The sequence below is a fragment of the Lissotriton vulgaris genome, chromosome 8 (assembly GCF_964263255.1).
Source record: "Lissotriton vulgaris chromosome 8, aLisVul1.2, whole genome shotgun sequence".
Lineage (NCBI taxonomy): Eukaryota > Metazoa > Chordata > Amphibia > Caudata > Salamandridae > Lissotriton > Lissotriton vulgaris.
In genome coordinates, this window is record NC_141696.1 from 1516089295 (window position 1) to 1516104553 (window position 15259).

The 15259-nt window shown below is 45.6% G+C and overlaps 1 protein-coding gene across 3 annotated transcripts in view; it reads right to left on the minus strand.

The window, feature by feature from the left end:
* Nucleotides 1–15259, minus strand: part of CFAP44 (cilia and flagella associated protein 44) — a 748689-nt gene that overhangs the window by 700027 nt on the left and 33403 nt on the right. Inside the window, exon 2 of one of the 3 annotated variants that reach the window (XM_086935641.1) lies at nt 3507–3699. In XM_086935641.1, coding sequence (XP_086791767.1) covers nt 3507–3573 — 67 coding nt within the window. In that variant the 5' untranslated portion in view covers nt 3574–3699. Of the gene's footprint in view, nt 1–3506; nt 3703–15259 lie in introns of those variants that run through there. The other 2 variants (XM_086935640.1, XM_086935642.1) reach the window with 2 other exon arrangements.

The following is a 15259-nucleotide window of genomic DNA, read 5'->3' on the forward strand; positions in this document are numbered from 1 at the left end:
TCCACGCTGTATGGAAGACTGTTTGTATGGACACTGCCCAAACCACAGATAGGCATAGGTCCGCTAGCAAACACTACCGCAGAAGGCTACATACCATCTATGATTGATCTCTGGCGCCTGGTAGCCAGTGTCCAATTTTACCTGTGTTTCCTACACGTTTTTTCGGCCTCGGTCTATGGGCGGGACCATCCGGTTACATACACGGCGGATTGTTTGCTAGGTTTCTCTACGTGATAGTAGGGTGCACTCCTGGTCTCACATTGTATAGAGGTGGTGACATGGTGCTCTCTATGTATTGTTGGAGCCATGCAGCATGGCTGCTGTTGTGTTTCTAACAAACATTTTCGTGAATCAAATATACGCCGGTTATATATTTTTCCGGCTCCTCCTCCCCACTCTATCTGACAAACCAATCGCTAACGCAGGCTGTAATTTCCCTCTGCCTACATAGCGGTCCGCCACCTCCTGTCTGAAAGACATATGTACAAATTCTCTGTTACTCCAACTGATAGGAGACACTGTCTGCGTTTACACTTCCGTTTCCGTTTTAAACGGACCAATCATTAACATATACCGTTTCGGACTTACGCTTCCACAGCGGTCCGTAAGCCGACGCAGGCACATATTCTCCTCAGGCTCCATTTTAAATTGGATTTATAGAAACAAAGGCGCCAAGAGACATCACGCTTAACCAATAGCGAGACGATTTTCTACTTTAAACAAGCCACTATTGGGCCTCATTCAGACAGCGGGCAGAGCCTATCGCGGAGCCGCTTCTAGACAGCTCTCTCTCTGGTCCGCTGGCAATATACAAATTCTTTCGCATCACACAGACTCACTACCTCCCCCTCGGCTCAGCTTCAATACCGAGGCAACAACGGAGAGGTAAGTGTGCTCTGTGATGCGCTTAAGAATCGTTTTTCAGTCAGTCTTCCTCTTTTCCCCAGCTTACAGAATAGAGAATATTCACATCTCTTTGGCAATTTTTGTAAAAGGAACTTTTGGCTAAATAAGTGGTGTTGACATCAATATTCTGCCAGTCACAGAGTTACTTTCCTTTAGATAAAACTACTTACAGTTTTAAGTACATCTCTAATTTTTGCTTTAACCACCCTTTGCAGGAATAGAGTTGATCAATGCTACTTTCATAATAACGGTTAAACCAAGACAAGTCAGAGTTTAATCTTTTTGTTGGAACTCTAAAACCACACCAACAACATAGCGTTTAGTCACCCATTTCAAGGTGTCATCTATCCCATGGCCATCCGTACTGTTTTGTTGTGTTACATAGGATTGTTTTTTGGATTTTCTAGTCCAAATTTTAAGATGAACTATAACCAAATATTCTAATTTGTAGTGCGTGGCCTCCTTTATCCTGAGCGGGTGCCAGGTGAGGCTCTTCCTCCCTAATATTTGGGTGAGTTGAAAATATAAATACAATGTGTAATTCAATGCATGTTAACTAGTGTTTAAACATATGACAGTTGTCGAGGACACTTCAACCATTTCTGTGTGTTGTTCCTTTTTGTTTCTTCACTATATTCACAGGAGAAGGTACACCAATTCACACAGAGAATTGGACAATGTCTGTAGATTGTTAATCACAGCACGTGGTAAGTGTTGCAGTAGTGCATCATAGGTCCTGACGAAAGCCTATAAAGGCTGAAACATGTTGACCAGATAACATTTATGGTGAAAAGCAATTCCTTGCATGCTATTATCACTCTGCTTTTAATCATACCACCTTGATGGACAAACCCAATAAAGTTTTCTTATGACATCAAGATAAGTATTTTTAATCACTTGGATTATCTTCCTTTCTTTTTCGTTTTTTCACAATTTCTGAGCACTGCAACTTGCCCCTTCAGCCTATACACTGTCATCTTCTCTGGTTGAGGGTTCAACCATTGGGTCCAAGAACAGCTAGCCTCAGGTTTGCCTTGAGGAGGAGCATATTGGACACCAGTTTCCAACGTGAAAACCCAGATGACGAAGTTCCACTATTGAGTGGGCTGATGGGTACATTTTCTAGTTCTTTACTCTGAACTCTATCTCTCAACTTCCTTTCTCCTGTGTGTTTTCCTTCAATAACCTCTTGGTATTATCATCTATGTGGGATACTATATAGGTTCCAATCAGTATTTCAAGTCAACTAAGACCTTTGGTATCTTCCGTGTGTTTAACTGACTAGTTGGGGGACAAGGTACTAGAAGGTCTATAAATATACTCTCCCCTAAGGCCCTCCACCATCCTCTGTTTCTTTGCATGTAAATTAATTGCCAAAGTGTATGTGATGCTACCACTATGTGTATGCTGTTACCCTTTGGTACACATAGCATACGCACAAAGTCGGCTAGACTGCCGACTTTGGTGCAGGAAACCAGGGTTCGAGCCTGGGGGTCGCCTCCACATCCTGTGATTCTGGGCAAATCACTAAGGGGGTCATTAGGACGGCGGGCGGACTTTGCCCGCCCGCCATCCTCGTGGTAATAGGGACCGCCCGCCATAAGGGCGGGGGTCCCGTGGGGGGTATTAGGATGTGCCCGCCACAGTGGCGGGCACATCCTGCATGTTAAGCATTGTGGCGGGCGGTGCTCGCAGCACCGCCAGCCACAATGCTTAAAAAGCACTTTTGCATTTGCATAATCAAAGTGGAAGGTACCCCGCCGTGTGCACCCCCCTACTCTCTTTCACTCTGGGGGCCCGCAGGGGGCCCCCCAGAGTGAAGTCTGCATGCCTTTCCGTGGCGGCATTGCCGCCACAGAAAGGCATTGAAAAATGCCTATCATAATATGGCTGGCGGTGTCTGTTAGACACCGCCACAATATTATTCCTTTTCCGCCCCGGCCGCAAGGCGACCGGGGCGGAAAAGCAGCGGACGGTCCTTCCGTCCGCCGAGGTCCCCCCGCCATCCTAATATGGCGGGGGGGGGGAATCAGAAGTGGTTGTCGGGCGGATTTCCCCCGCCAGGCTGGCGGTGACTACCGCCAGCCTGGCGGGGGCAATCCGCCCGACATCATAATGGGCCCCTTAATCTCTCCGTTCTTGAATGTGTAATGTAAATACGGTGCTCATGTTAAGCGCTCCAATACCTTCGGGTAGAGTTCGCGCTATATAAAAATGCACACAAATATATATATATATATATATATATATATATATATATATATAGAGAGAGAGAGAGAGAGAGAGAGAAGACTGACAGACACCTTCAGCCAGTTATTGCTTTTTAGCCAAAACAAATTAATACGTTTTAACAGGTATTTACAATATTAAAAACAACCAATGCCAGAAATTTTGAAGGGGCACAATGAGCTTCTTCGCACTCTGAATTGTATACAGTGTGAGATTTGTGCCTCTTAACGCCTCCACCTGTATCTCATTGTCCCGGGCCCTCTGGAGAGAGTGCAAAGAGGAAGCTAACACGTGAATAAAGTAAAGGATGACATTGAAACTGAGCACCCTATCACCGCTCTATCAGTTAGAGAGTTCTGTGAGCTGCCTACCTGCTGGTGCTTCAGCTCCCTCAGTTCCCTCTGCTGCCTCCGCCTCTGCCGCCGCCGGCTCCTCCATCTTTGTTTACAGTGGTGCCAAGGGAGATACAGGCGTCCTATCTGTAGCCATGGAAACTGGCGGGTGGCTTGCTGGGTCCTGTAGTTTTCACTCGAAACCATGTACGTCATTGATTACGGGGCCGCTCTGCTTCGTAAGGAATTGCAAAAAGTAGTTGTAATTTTCACAAAGGAAATTCAGAGTACATGCAAGCAATACTTTTTCTGTATTACACCCCTTCATAATTGCTTTTTATGTGATATTTTAATACAATGATGTAAATGGCATTGGCTCATAAAACAACTCTGGGCTGTGATGTTTAGTTTTAAAACAATGAAAATTAATAGCTTTCTTGTATTTAATCAATAAATTGGTGAATTTGCATGAAATCTTTGCACTTAGAAGATGGCCGCGCAGATTGATAAATTGGGCGGAAACACACCACCGAGCCGACTGCCTGTCTCCCATACCCTGCACGTACTCCGCTAGAGGGAGCGTACAGCACGCCCACGTGGCGGCCATACTTGAATTCTGTATATTTTTCAGTTCGCGCTAAACTTAATTGACCAAAGATATGCTGGCGGTAACTGAAGAAATGTGTGCAGGGGACAGCTGCTTTACCCCACTTAATATATCAATTGAGACAGAAGTTTCTAAGATTTGAAGCCATCAATGGAACTAGGGATTAATATTCTGTAATGTTGGTATATCCTTAATTTTATCAAATTAAACGGGATATTGGACAAGATTAGTCTATGCCTTACTGAGCAAGCCTATCAGCATCCTGTTACTCTGTGTAATGTAATTGGTGCTCCAATACCTTTGAGTCAAGTTTATATAAAAAACCTTCAACAAATATATAGCATGTTTTTGTTGTTGCAGTTTTATTTAACCCCTTGCATGCTGATGACGGCCCCCAGCCGTCATGCACTACGGTGCTCGTGTGCTGATGACGGGGGCGTCATAAACCCGCCCACTCGCGATTCTGCCGCACAGGTGCAGAATCGCGGCCGAATGGGAGGGGTTAAACTCGGCTCTATATGTATATATATATGAACAAAAGTCCTGACCCTCCAAATCAGAGGAGGGATTACTGGCAGGCGCAGACCTCAGCTGAATATACTTCAAAAGGTACGTGAGCAGGTTTTAAGATTCCATCATGTAGTTTATTCTTCACCCATATTGATACAGACAAGTGTCCGCCTCAAAAATATAGCATGTTTTTGCAGTTTTGTATAAACTCGACTATATATATATATATGTACAATGTGCATTGTACATTTGGGATGTGAAATGAGCAATGAGATCAGTAATATTTATATGATCTAATAGGATGTGATATTTGATCACTCCTACTCATTGATTTACCTGTATTTATACAGAGATAAATAGCAGTGTTTTTTTTTTTTAAATGTTTAAATACGTATTTATATATTTTATAAATTTAGCCACTTGTACATCTAACATTGTATTATGAAAATATATGCAAATGTTAGCACATGAGAAAGTAGTATTTTTTCCATGTTGTTATAACCCATTTGGAAAGTTGCACGCGCATTAGCACTTTAAAAGATCGGCATTGGCTCTCAGCAACTCGCCATGTGATCAAGCTTTGTAAAGGCGAAACGCGTAATGGCGGCGGCAGGCTTGCTGGCAAGAATAAATCACCTCGATTAAGCACTCATCATTGGGTCTGTTCTTTCGTAATTTCTTGACTCTGGGACTGAGGCGGCTGCTTCAGCTTGTGGTGACGAATTTGCTTGCATATATATATATGTATATATATATATATATATATAATATATATAATATATATATCCATCACAACGTTGCCCAGCAATGAAAACGCCACAGACAGATGAGAGTCTTTAATCAGCGACCACAAAGTTGCAGGCTTCGTCACCACAGCCAAATTAAATCCAAATACGCCCTACGCGTTTCAGACAGCGTGTGTCCTTATTCACGGGCTTGGAAGAACTGAAGCACGAGCAGTCATGCGAAAGAACACCTGATAATTGTACTTCACAGTCACACCCCAGTGGGCGTTTGTTTACTTGCATCTTGGGACTTGAAGTTCCTTCGTGTTTTGCCCAGTGGTTGCTGCGCTTGTCCCAAATAAAGTTCACATAGTTATCCCAGTGGGATGATGGGGATCAGAAGAAACTGCCTCATTGTCCATATTTTGTCAGGCGACACGAACCTCACCGTTCCCAATGCGAATTGTGGTACAAATCGCTGGATCTGCAGAGTCACAGCGGGGCGTTTTCACGGTATAGGCTAACCGCTAAAATCCATCACAACAATCAATGCCCAGCAATGAAAACGCCACACACAGGTGAGTGTTAACTTCTTTAATCACCAACCACAAAGTTGCAGGTTTCGTCACCACAGCCAAATTAAATCCAAATATGCCCTACGCGTTTCAGACAGCGTGTGTCCTTGTTCACGGGCATGGCGTTTTCATTGCTGGGCAATGTTGTGATGGATATATATATATATATCCAATTACCACTCCTGGTGTATAGACTCACCATACATCGAGAAACGGACACTTAAAATTCAATTCACTGCAGGCAGAAATAGTTCTTAATTCTTTATTGTTATTGTTCTTCCATAAGCGCAGAAAACGAAGGGGGAGATGACGCGTTTCGGCCAACAGTGTGGCCTTGCTCACATAATTGCGTAGCTGGACTAACTGAATTATATACACCTGTGTAGTGATCACGTGTTTAACAGAGGCTACAAATTTAAATACAAGTGAAAAAACACTACCTTGTACAAACTACACATAATTATATAGAACGCAAGTCAGCGGTCACAAAAAGAAATATTCCATGCTTCCTTGGATGTGGTTACATATACTTTTTTTTTTTAACTTTGCGCAGTGATCTTGCCTCTTTTACATCGCCAAACAATTATTGTCTGCCCATCAGATGTAATGGCGTTGCGAACGTACAGAATATGATAAAACCACAAATGCGTTAGCGCAAATTAATCCAAAGTACAAATACAAGTACATACGTAAAATGTAAAAACAAGTTTCACACTGGTTCAAATTATCAACCGATTTTTGTCAACAAAGCCAATATGCGCCCTTTGGTGACTACTTATAAGCCTTATGGTCATCATTGCACATTGTTTTTTCTCCATGTTCCAGTCATTCTCTTTATCTAATAAGCGCTCAAATGCAGAAGAGACTCTAAACTGTGCCCCCCCAAGTTGAAATCGTCAAAGCATTTTGGGAAGCAAAGGCGCTAAGCAGCTGGAATTTCATGAATAATCGATAAACAAAAAATCTGTCAAATATCACAATGTGAAACATACTAGAAAAAGGCACAAACTTAACTGTACCCTCATCATAGTGCATTTATCACTCGCATTGGTCTATATGGACCTATCAGCAGAGAACCTGTCTCCTACCTGATGTCCGCATTGTTCATTTAGTGATAACCACCTATTGAGCATGTGACTAATGTTGTACCTGAAAAGGTAGTGTTAAAAAGTGCACGTGCAATTAAAAAAAGTGTCTAACTTACAGACTGACTCTCCTTAGAGAGAGGGAAAGAAGGCATTAGGCCTAATACTGAAAGATCTTATTATTATTAATCCATATGAATCCTCACCCAGCAATAAATACTAAAATTAATAAATATTAAATACCTGTAGGCGTTTCACCCAACTTCTCACCAAGCAAGGGTGAATATTCCCTTAGACCCCTTTAGCAGGAATAACCAGGCTATTAGCCAGAAGGGAACAGTTCAGTTAGCCATAACATACATTTCAACAGTACATTTCATTAAGGGAGTAAAGGGGCATTTCATCATCAATGCAGCACATCTAGAATGAAAACCACGGCTGTCAAATCATTAGGGCAATCCCAGAATCACTACAGCATTAACTCTTTATGCATTTCATTAGAAGGATAAACGCTGCCTTACTCAGCAGTCGTTATTATATATGGGGTGACCCAAAGAAAGTCCTAGGACCTGGGTATTAAGTGTTACAGATAAGTGGTCCTAGACGTTTAACTCTAAACACAGTTATTGATACTTTGTTATATAACTCAAAACAATTTTTATTCCACATGCGATTGAATCCTGCAATGAAGAATTTTGGAGACAAAAGAGAAAGCAATAGCCCAAAAGTAAACAAATGTCCAACTCACACAATACGTTTTGAATGTCTTAAAAGTAGAGGAAAGGACTCTACTATTTATTTATTTTTAAAATTCCTCATCATGATACAATATACAAATATACAAATTTTGAAAAAACAAAGAAGGGGTTACCAACAGGTAAAGTGCATAGAGTGAAAAATGTTGTGCTCGTGCCAGATAGAAAAGGACCAAGGACTTGTTCAGTTCCGTCTTTGTTTATTTAATGTTTCATGTTTATTTGTAACTTCGGGAATACAGCATTGATGGCTATGTGTTCTCCTCTTTCTCCAGTACTCAAAAGCACGCTTGGACGGCTTTCTATAACCAATTCATTTTTCGTACATGGCACACCATTAAAGGGTGAGTGCTTATGGAGTACTGATATCCATTTTGACCTTCATGTTGTTAGTTTGAGATACTTAGCCCGAATATTTGTTTTTACAGGTGTCCGCCCACACTACTGGGGTTACATGAATTTAATGTAACTTAGTCCCCTCCCTTCACCACACCACCCGTCCTGATGAAGACCCGTTCATGAGGATATCAACTGCCCTTCTTATCCTTGGGTCGAAACGTCGACAACCCTTCCCCCTACCTGGAGCCTGCATCTTTTGTGCCCCTGTCCCCCACTCCCTGGGAAAATAAGAGCAACAGATGAATTGTTCTCTGTAACATAGCAAGAAAGAATGACATTTTTTGCAAGATAAACGTTGAGGGCAGGCTCCTCCAAGAACTTCTCGAAGGATTATTCAACCTTGGACTCAAGAATTATTTGGAATTTACCTTCTTTTGACCATCTTGGTCCTTTTCTATCTCGCACGAGCACAACATTTTTCACTCTATGCACTTTACCTGTTGGTAACCCCTTCTTTGTTTTTTCAAAATTTGTATATTTGTATATTGTATCATGATGAGGAATTTAAAAAAATAAATAAATAGTAGAGTCCTTTCCTCTACTTTTAAGGCATTCAAAACGTATTGTGTGAGTTGGACATTTGTTTACTTTTGGGCTATTGTTTTCTCTTTTGTCTCCAAAATTCTTCATTGCAGGATTCAATCGCATGTGGAATAAAAATTGTTTAGAGTTATATAACAAAGTATCAATAACTGTGTTTAGAGTTAAACGTCTAGGACCACCTTATCTGTAACGCCTTACTCAGCAGTAACATTTCCTCAGGGAGACAAACAGTGCCTTAGGCCAGACTATTCACTGTAGGGGCCAGTCATAAACAGGGCACGTGAGCCAATATCATTCCCTCTAGAAAGGGGGTTACTCGTTTGACTGGGCAGTCACCTAGTTCTTCCGGGGGGCTCTCGCCCAGTCTCAGAAGCCCTGCGGGCACAACCGGGCCAATAGCAGTCCCCCTCGGGGAGGGGCGGTCTCGGGCCTCCCTCTGGTCCTCCAAAGGCCCCGCGTTCACTCAAGCGGCCCGCCCTCCTTCCCGGGGGGTTACCTGTTTCTTCGGGCCGACCAGGGCCCCTTGCGTCGGCTATGGCGGCTGGTATGGTCACCGGGGGCTGGTGCTCTTCCTGAGCCCTCCGGTGGACTTTGGGCCTTGTATGGCTATGGTGCCCCTCCGGGTTTGCTCTGGCATGTGGGGGGGGGGGGGGGGCACTCGCGCACTGATGGTGCCTGGCGCAAGCTCCAAACTCAGTCCCGGGCCTCCCGAGGCTTCCGAAGCCCCGAACCAATCGGCAAGCTTCCTTGGGGGGTCGCGCCATCGGCCGCCAATGATAGCGCGGCTCGCGGGGGCGTTCCCGCCTATCTTCCAACGACATCAGCAGGGGTGGGGGCGCGGCCAATGATGAGGCCGGGCACCCCCGTCACATGAGGAGGGAGACGAGGACTTCAGGCCTAGCGCGGCCTAGTGTACTCGGTGCAGCGGCCCTCTCCTGGCTCCGAGGGCCGGCGAGGGGGGCACGATGTTGGCGCTGGCTCTGATGGGGCCCCGGGCACAGCGCGGTGGCGGACAGCAGCGCTGACAGGCACAGCGCGTCCCGGGGTTTTCTACGGGCGGCGCTGGAGCTGCAGTTACAGGGAGAACGTTCCTCCGGCGCCTCAGCAGGGCGCGTACAGCTCTGGGCCGCGGCGGTGAGTGCACAGCTGGCGCTTCAGAGCAGGATGGCGCTCAGAGAATGTGGCACCTCGGGGGCAGTTCACTCGCCTGTGGTAATTGAGGCAGATACAGCGCTGCTCAAAGGGGGGCAATTAGCAGGTTCACAGCGCTTCAGGCAGGTCAGTGGTCTAGCGCTAAGTAGGGGAAGCGCTTAGCAGGCAGTCCAGGCAGTTAGGTCAGGGGGCAAGGCAGGACAGTGCAGGCCGATGAGGCAGAGGGGCGCAGAAGCGGCACCGCACAGTACCTGGCTGATCCCCAGTAGTCCTGGTAACACAAGAAAGTAGTTTTCTCTGCACTTGGTTGTTCTGGCGCTCTTAGGAGGTGGTTCTTGGTTGCTGGAAGAGGGGGGGGTTGAGTTGAAGGCTGGTCAAGTTCCTTCAGAAGGTCACTGAAGAGGGTCCCAGGGTTCCCCTCCTGCCGGGACAGATCAGTGGGCTAGCTCACCGTTCCTCACTCTACTTGGAAGGCAGCACCTAAGCCCTGTCACTCCCAGAGGCATAGGTCCCTGACTAGGCCCTACCGCCTAAATCTCCTGCGTGGGTCTCCCAGGTCAGTGATGCCCCAACTGCTCTGACTGGAAAGTTTCCCTCCCTTTCCTTATATAGCGACAGTTGGCAGTTGGCAGTGGAAGTTGGTGTCACCTCCCCTGTTCTAGAAGGTTCCAGGAGCTTCCCTCATTCTAGCTATGGGCAGGCTGGCAGGCTGGTATCGCAACATTGTTTAAGGGTTCCAGCCAGCTCCTGGCTACTAGAGTGCGTCTACAAAGACCGCGCTGCAGTAGCAGGTGTCAGTGGCAGCCATGTTAGGGGAAGAGAGCACCTGCACCTTAACATTGGGAAACAATGGGAAGGTGTCCAGAGACCTAAGGCCAACAAAAAAAATAGATAGGAAAAATAAGGCCAATGTGAAAAAAATAAGGAAAGACCACCCTAGGGCTGACAGGTCTAACAAGTTGTCATTGCAAATTGTTACTTAGCCTTACCCTTAGAGTGTTAAATAGGTTGTACCATGGGTTTTGATTGGGTACACCGCCATTTAGTTACGTGCCACTTGCACCTATTGAGCACCATGAATACTGCAGCATTGCATTCTGAAATTCTTGAATTTTCACATTTTAATGTAGATGCAACTTTCCACAGGAATAACCCCTGATGAAGGGCAAAGCCCGAAATGCATTGAGGCACCGCATTATGACGCAAGAAAACGCCAAAGGGTGGAGCATTTTGCTAAGTTTAACAATGTCGATATTTTTTGCATACAGGAGACCCACCTTCCTTGGGCAAAGAGAAATCTGATGAAATTTAGGGGGCTTGAAATTTTAGCCTGTTCATCTCAAACGTCAACTATTAGAGGAGTGGCCATTTTAGCTAAACCTATGGTTGGAGGAGCAAAGCGGTGTAAGGCTGACAGTGCAGGGAGATGGGCGATAGTTGAACTTAATTTAGGCTGTACAATATGTGTGATATATGGCTCAAATCAGGATGATCCTGAAATCTTTGATTGTTTGGAGGTGGAGTTAGCTAATTGGCCAACACCCATAATGGTCTGTGGAGATTTAAATATTTCAGTAGACTGGAGCAAAGCAGATGATTACTCTGGGCGGAAACCCAAAGTGTTCCGAGCTCTCGACTCCCTTATGAAGTCACATGGTCTCAAAGATGTGTGGGCGGTCAGGGAACCCTCGGATCCTTGTTTCACTTATTTCTCCTGTCCTAATCTGAAATATACTAAATTAGATTACTTTTTGATTTCCTCCACGGAGCTGAATAAGGTGCGAATTAAGAAACTCCCAAAATCAATATCCGATCACAATCCTCTAGTGCTGTACTATGATATGCCTAAAATAGAAAGGAAACAAACCAGTTGGTCTTTCGAGAGAAAATTGTTATTAGACACCAGATTTGTTCAACATCTTAAAAAATGGGCCGTGGAGTTTTATGATACCAATAGGTATAGTGCGTCTCGTAATAGTGTCTGGGATGCCTTTAAGGCTGCTCTTCGAGGAGAGACGATAAGCTGTTCCGCCAGGATTAGGAAAGATGACAAAAGGGAGATCGAGAAGTTGTTAGATATGCTAGTGGTAGCGGAAGAACAGCATGTTAGGGATTTAGGTCAGGGACGGGAGGGACGGGAGAGTCTAAAAAGGATAACAGTTATTAAAGCGGACCTGCAGAAAACAGTCACTCAGAAAGAAACTAGCGAGTTTCAGGCTTCCAAGGCAAGTCGCTATGAAACAGGAGAACAGGCGGGTAAGGCACTTGCCTTGCAGATAAGGCAAAAGAGGACTAAGAATGTAATCTCCCGTATACAGGATGAAGATAAGGAGTATACAGAGCCCAAAGATATTTTAGGAGTCTTTCAGAATTTTTATCAGAACCTTTATAATAAAGAGGGCGTTTTGGGTGAACACGGATCAGATTCAGGCTATGTGGATGATGGGCCTTGTCTAGACATTCAAACTAGAGAAGATCTCGATAGAGATCTAGATATGTCAGAATTAACTAAAGCCTTACAGGAACTAGCCTCAGGTAAAGCAGCAGGACCTGATGGAATCCCTCTAGAGGTGTATAAATGTTTAGAAAAAGAGATCGCCCCAATTTTACTAGATTTATTCAATGGTATCTTGTGGTCAGGTTTAATTCCCGAGTCCTGGAAGGAAACTAACATCGTTATCTTCCACAAGAAGGGGAAACCTAAAGAACTGCCGGGGTCCTACCGACCAATATCATTAATTAATGCTGATACCAAGCTATATTCTAAGATCTGGGCTGGCAGGTTGGGGGGGATCATTGGGCGTCTTGTTTCCCCGTGGCAGCATGGGTTTATACCTGGGAGAGGTACTACAGAACACACTAGAAGAGCAATTGCGCTATTTGATGCCCATGATGCCACGGGGGGGAGATGGCCATGATCCTCCTCGACGCTGAGAAAGCCTTCGACCGAGTGGTTTGGGACTTTCTCTGGGGGATCTTGGTCGGTAGAGGCTTTGGTAATAATTTTCTGAGGGCAAATAAGGCTATGTATCTTGATCCCGTGGCTCGGGTTATGGTCATGGGGGAAAGGTCTGATAAAATAGTGATAAAGAGGGGGACACGCCAGGGGTGTCCTTGCTCCCTGATCCTATTCTCCCTATATATAGATCCTTTTATTCAAAAAATTTTAGGCTCTCGACAAATCAGCCCTGTAGTGTTTAATGGCTTCACTACAAAATTGCTCGCATACGCTGACGACTTGGCGATAACTACATCTGACCCTCACCAAGCAATGCCAGCGTTGGCTCAATTGGCCAACGAATTTGGGCTTCATTCAGGCTATCGGCTAAATGAGGGGAAAACGCAGATAATTTGTACTAAAAATATAGTGAAGACCGATCATAGATTTGTAAATTCAGCCACATACCTTGGAGTTAGAATTAATTCAGCAGTCAAGAAGATGGTTGGAGAGAATTATATCCCCCTTATTAATGAAATCGAAAAGGATTTGAAAAGAATTGACGTCTTACACCTATCATTAATTGGTAGGGTAAATGTCTTAAAAATGACGATGTTCCCTAAATTGTTATACTTGTTTAGGGCTATCCCACTGCTGTTAGAGGAAAGTGTACTGAGGAAAATCGAATCCACATTTGTTAAGTTTGTCTGGCAGTACGGCAAAGTTAGACGTTCAATTAATTATATGTCACTACCATGGGACAGGGGAGGTCTGGCTATGCCGAACCTCAGACTATATCATTTGGTTTGCCTTCTTACACAGATGAACATACTAATTCAACCGGACCATCTAACATCTGAAGATCAAACTGAGAGTCAGGTCCCTCCCTCTATTTTCGAGCTGTTATTGGGGAGGAAGGCTTATGGGTTATTGCACTGCGAGTTAGATCGAAGATACTATAGGAAGGCTAGGTATAAGATCATTGAAGGGGTCTGGGGGACTTGGAAAGCTATCAGTAAAATCATGAAGATTCCCAAAATAAATAGCAATGTAAATCTTTGGAAATCAAATCTATTTCCATATCTGGGCCAAAGTGTGTACTGTACTGTATGGAGAGAGCATGGGATAAGATCTCTGGGCGACATCATGAAAGGTGGTGCTCTCTATAGTTTTGTCGACCTACAGAAGATGTATGGGATCCCCGGTACCCACTGGATTTTATATGAACAAATTTCTCAAACATTATTAGCACAAAGACCAAAGATTTTGATACCCCCAGATAGTCAACTGGTTGAGTACCTAAAAAAAGGGGGAAAGAAGATAGGTACTGCCTACAACTTTGCGTTGCTCGCCCTCACAGATGATCTGGAGAAAACTGAGGCCACATGGGCACAAAAATTGGGGGATCCGGATGTCGATATAGACCTAGCCCTAATATTAAGTAAGAAAGTTTTTCGTGCAGTAAACTTTAGGTCTCAACATTATAATCAATCAATCAATCAGTGACACTTATAAAGCGCGCTACATACCCGTGGGGTCTCAAGGCGCTGGGGGGGGGGGAGCCGCTACTGCTCGAACAGCCAGGTCTTCAGCTTCTTCCTGAAGGAGAGGTGGTCTTGGGTCAGGCGCAGGTCGGTCGGGAGGGAGTTCCAGGTCTTGGCGGCCAGGTGGGAGAAGGACCTTCCTCCTGTAGTCGCTCTTCGGATGCGGGGGACGGCGGCGAGGGCGTGGTTGGCTGATCGGAGGTGGCGGTTGGGAGCGTAGAAGTTGACTCGGCTGTTGAGGTAGCTCGGGCCTTGGTCGTGTAGGGCTTTGTGTGCGTGGGTGAGGAGGCGGAAGGTGATTCTTTTGTTGACGGGGAGCCAGTGAAGGTCTCGCAGATGTCCGGAGATGTGGCTGGTTTGTGGGATGTCGAGGATGAGTCTGGCTGAGGCGTTCTGGATCCGCTGGAGTCTCTTCTGGAGCTTGGCGGTGGTCCCGGCGTAGAGGGCGTTGCCGTAGTCCAGTCGGCTGGTGACGAGGGCCTGGGTGACGGTCTTCCTGGTCTCGGTGGGGATCCACCAGAAGATCTTCCGTAGCATGCGTAGGATGTTGAAGCATGCCGAGGAGACGTTGTTGACTTGCCTGGTCATGGAGAGGGAGGAGTCCAGGATGAAGCCCAGGTTGCGTGCATGGTCTGTCGGTTTGGGTGCGGTGCCCAGGGCGGGAGGCCACCAGGAGTCGTCCCAGGCGGAGGGAGAGGAGCCCAGGATGAGGACCTCCGTCTTGTCCGAGTTCAGTTTCAGGCGGCTGGTCGTCATCCACTCGGCTACCTCTTTCATCCCTTCGTGCAGGTTGGCTCTGGCGGCGGCGGGGTCGTTGGTCAGGGAGAGGATCAGCTGGGTGTCGTCGGCGTAGGAGATTATGCTGAGGTTGTGTTTGCGTACGATGGCCGCGAGGGGGCTCATGTAGACGTTGAAGAGGGTGGGGCTCAGAGATGATCCTTGGGGGACGCCGCAGATGA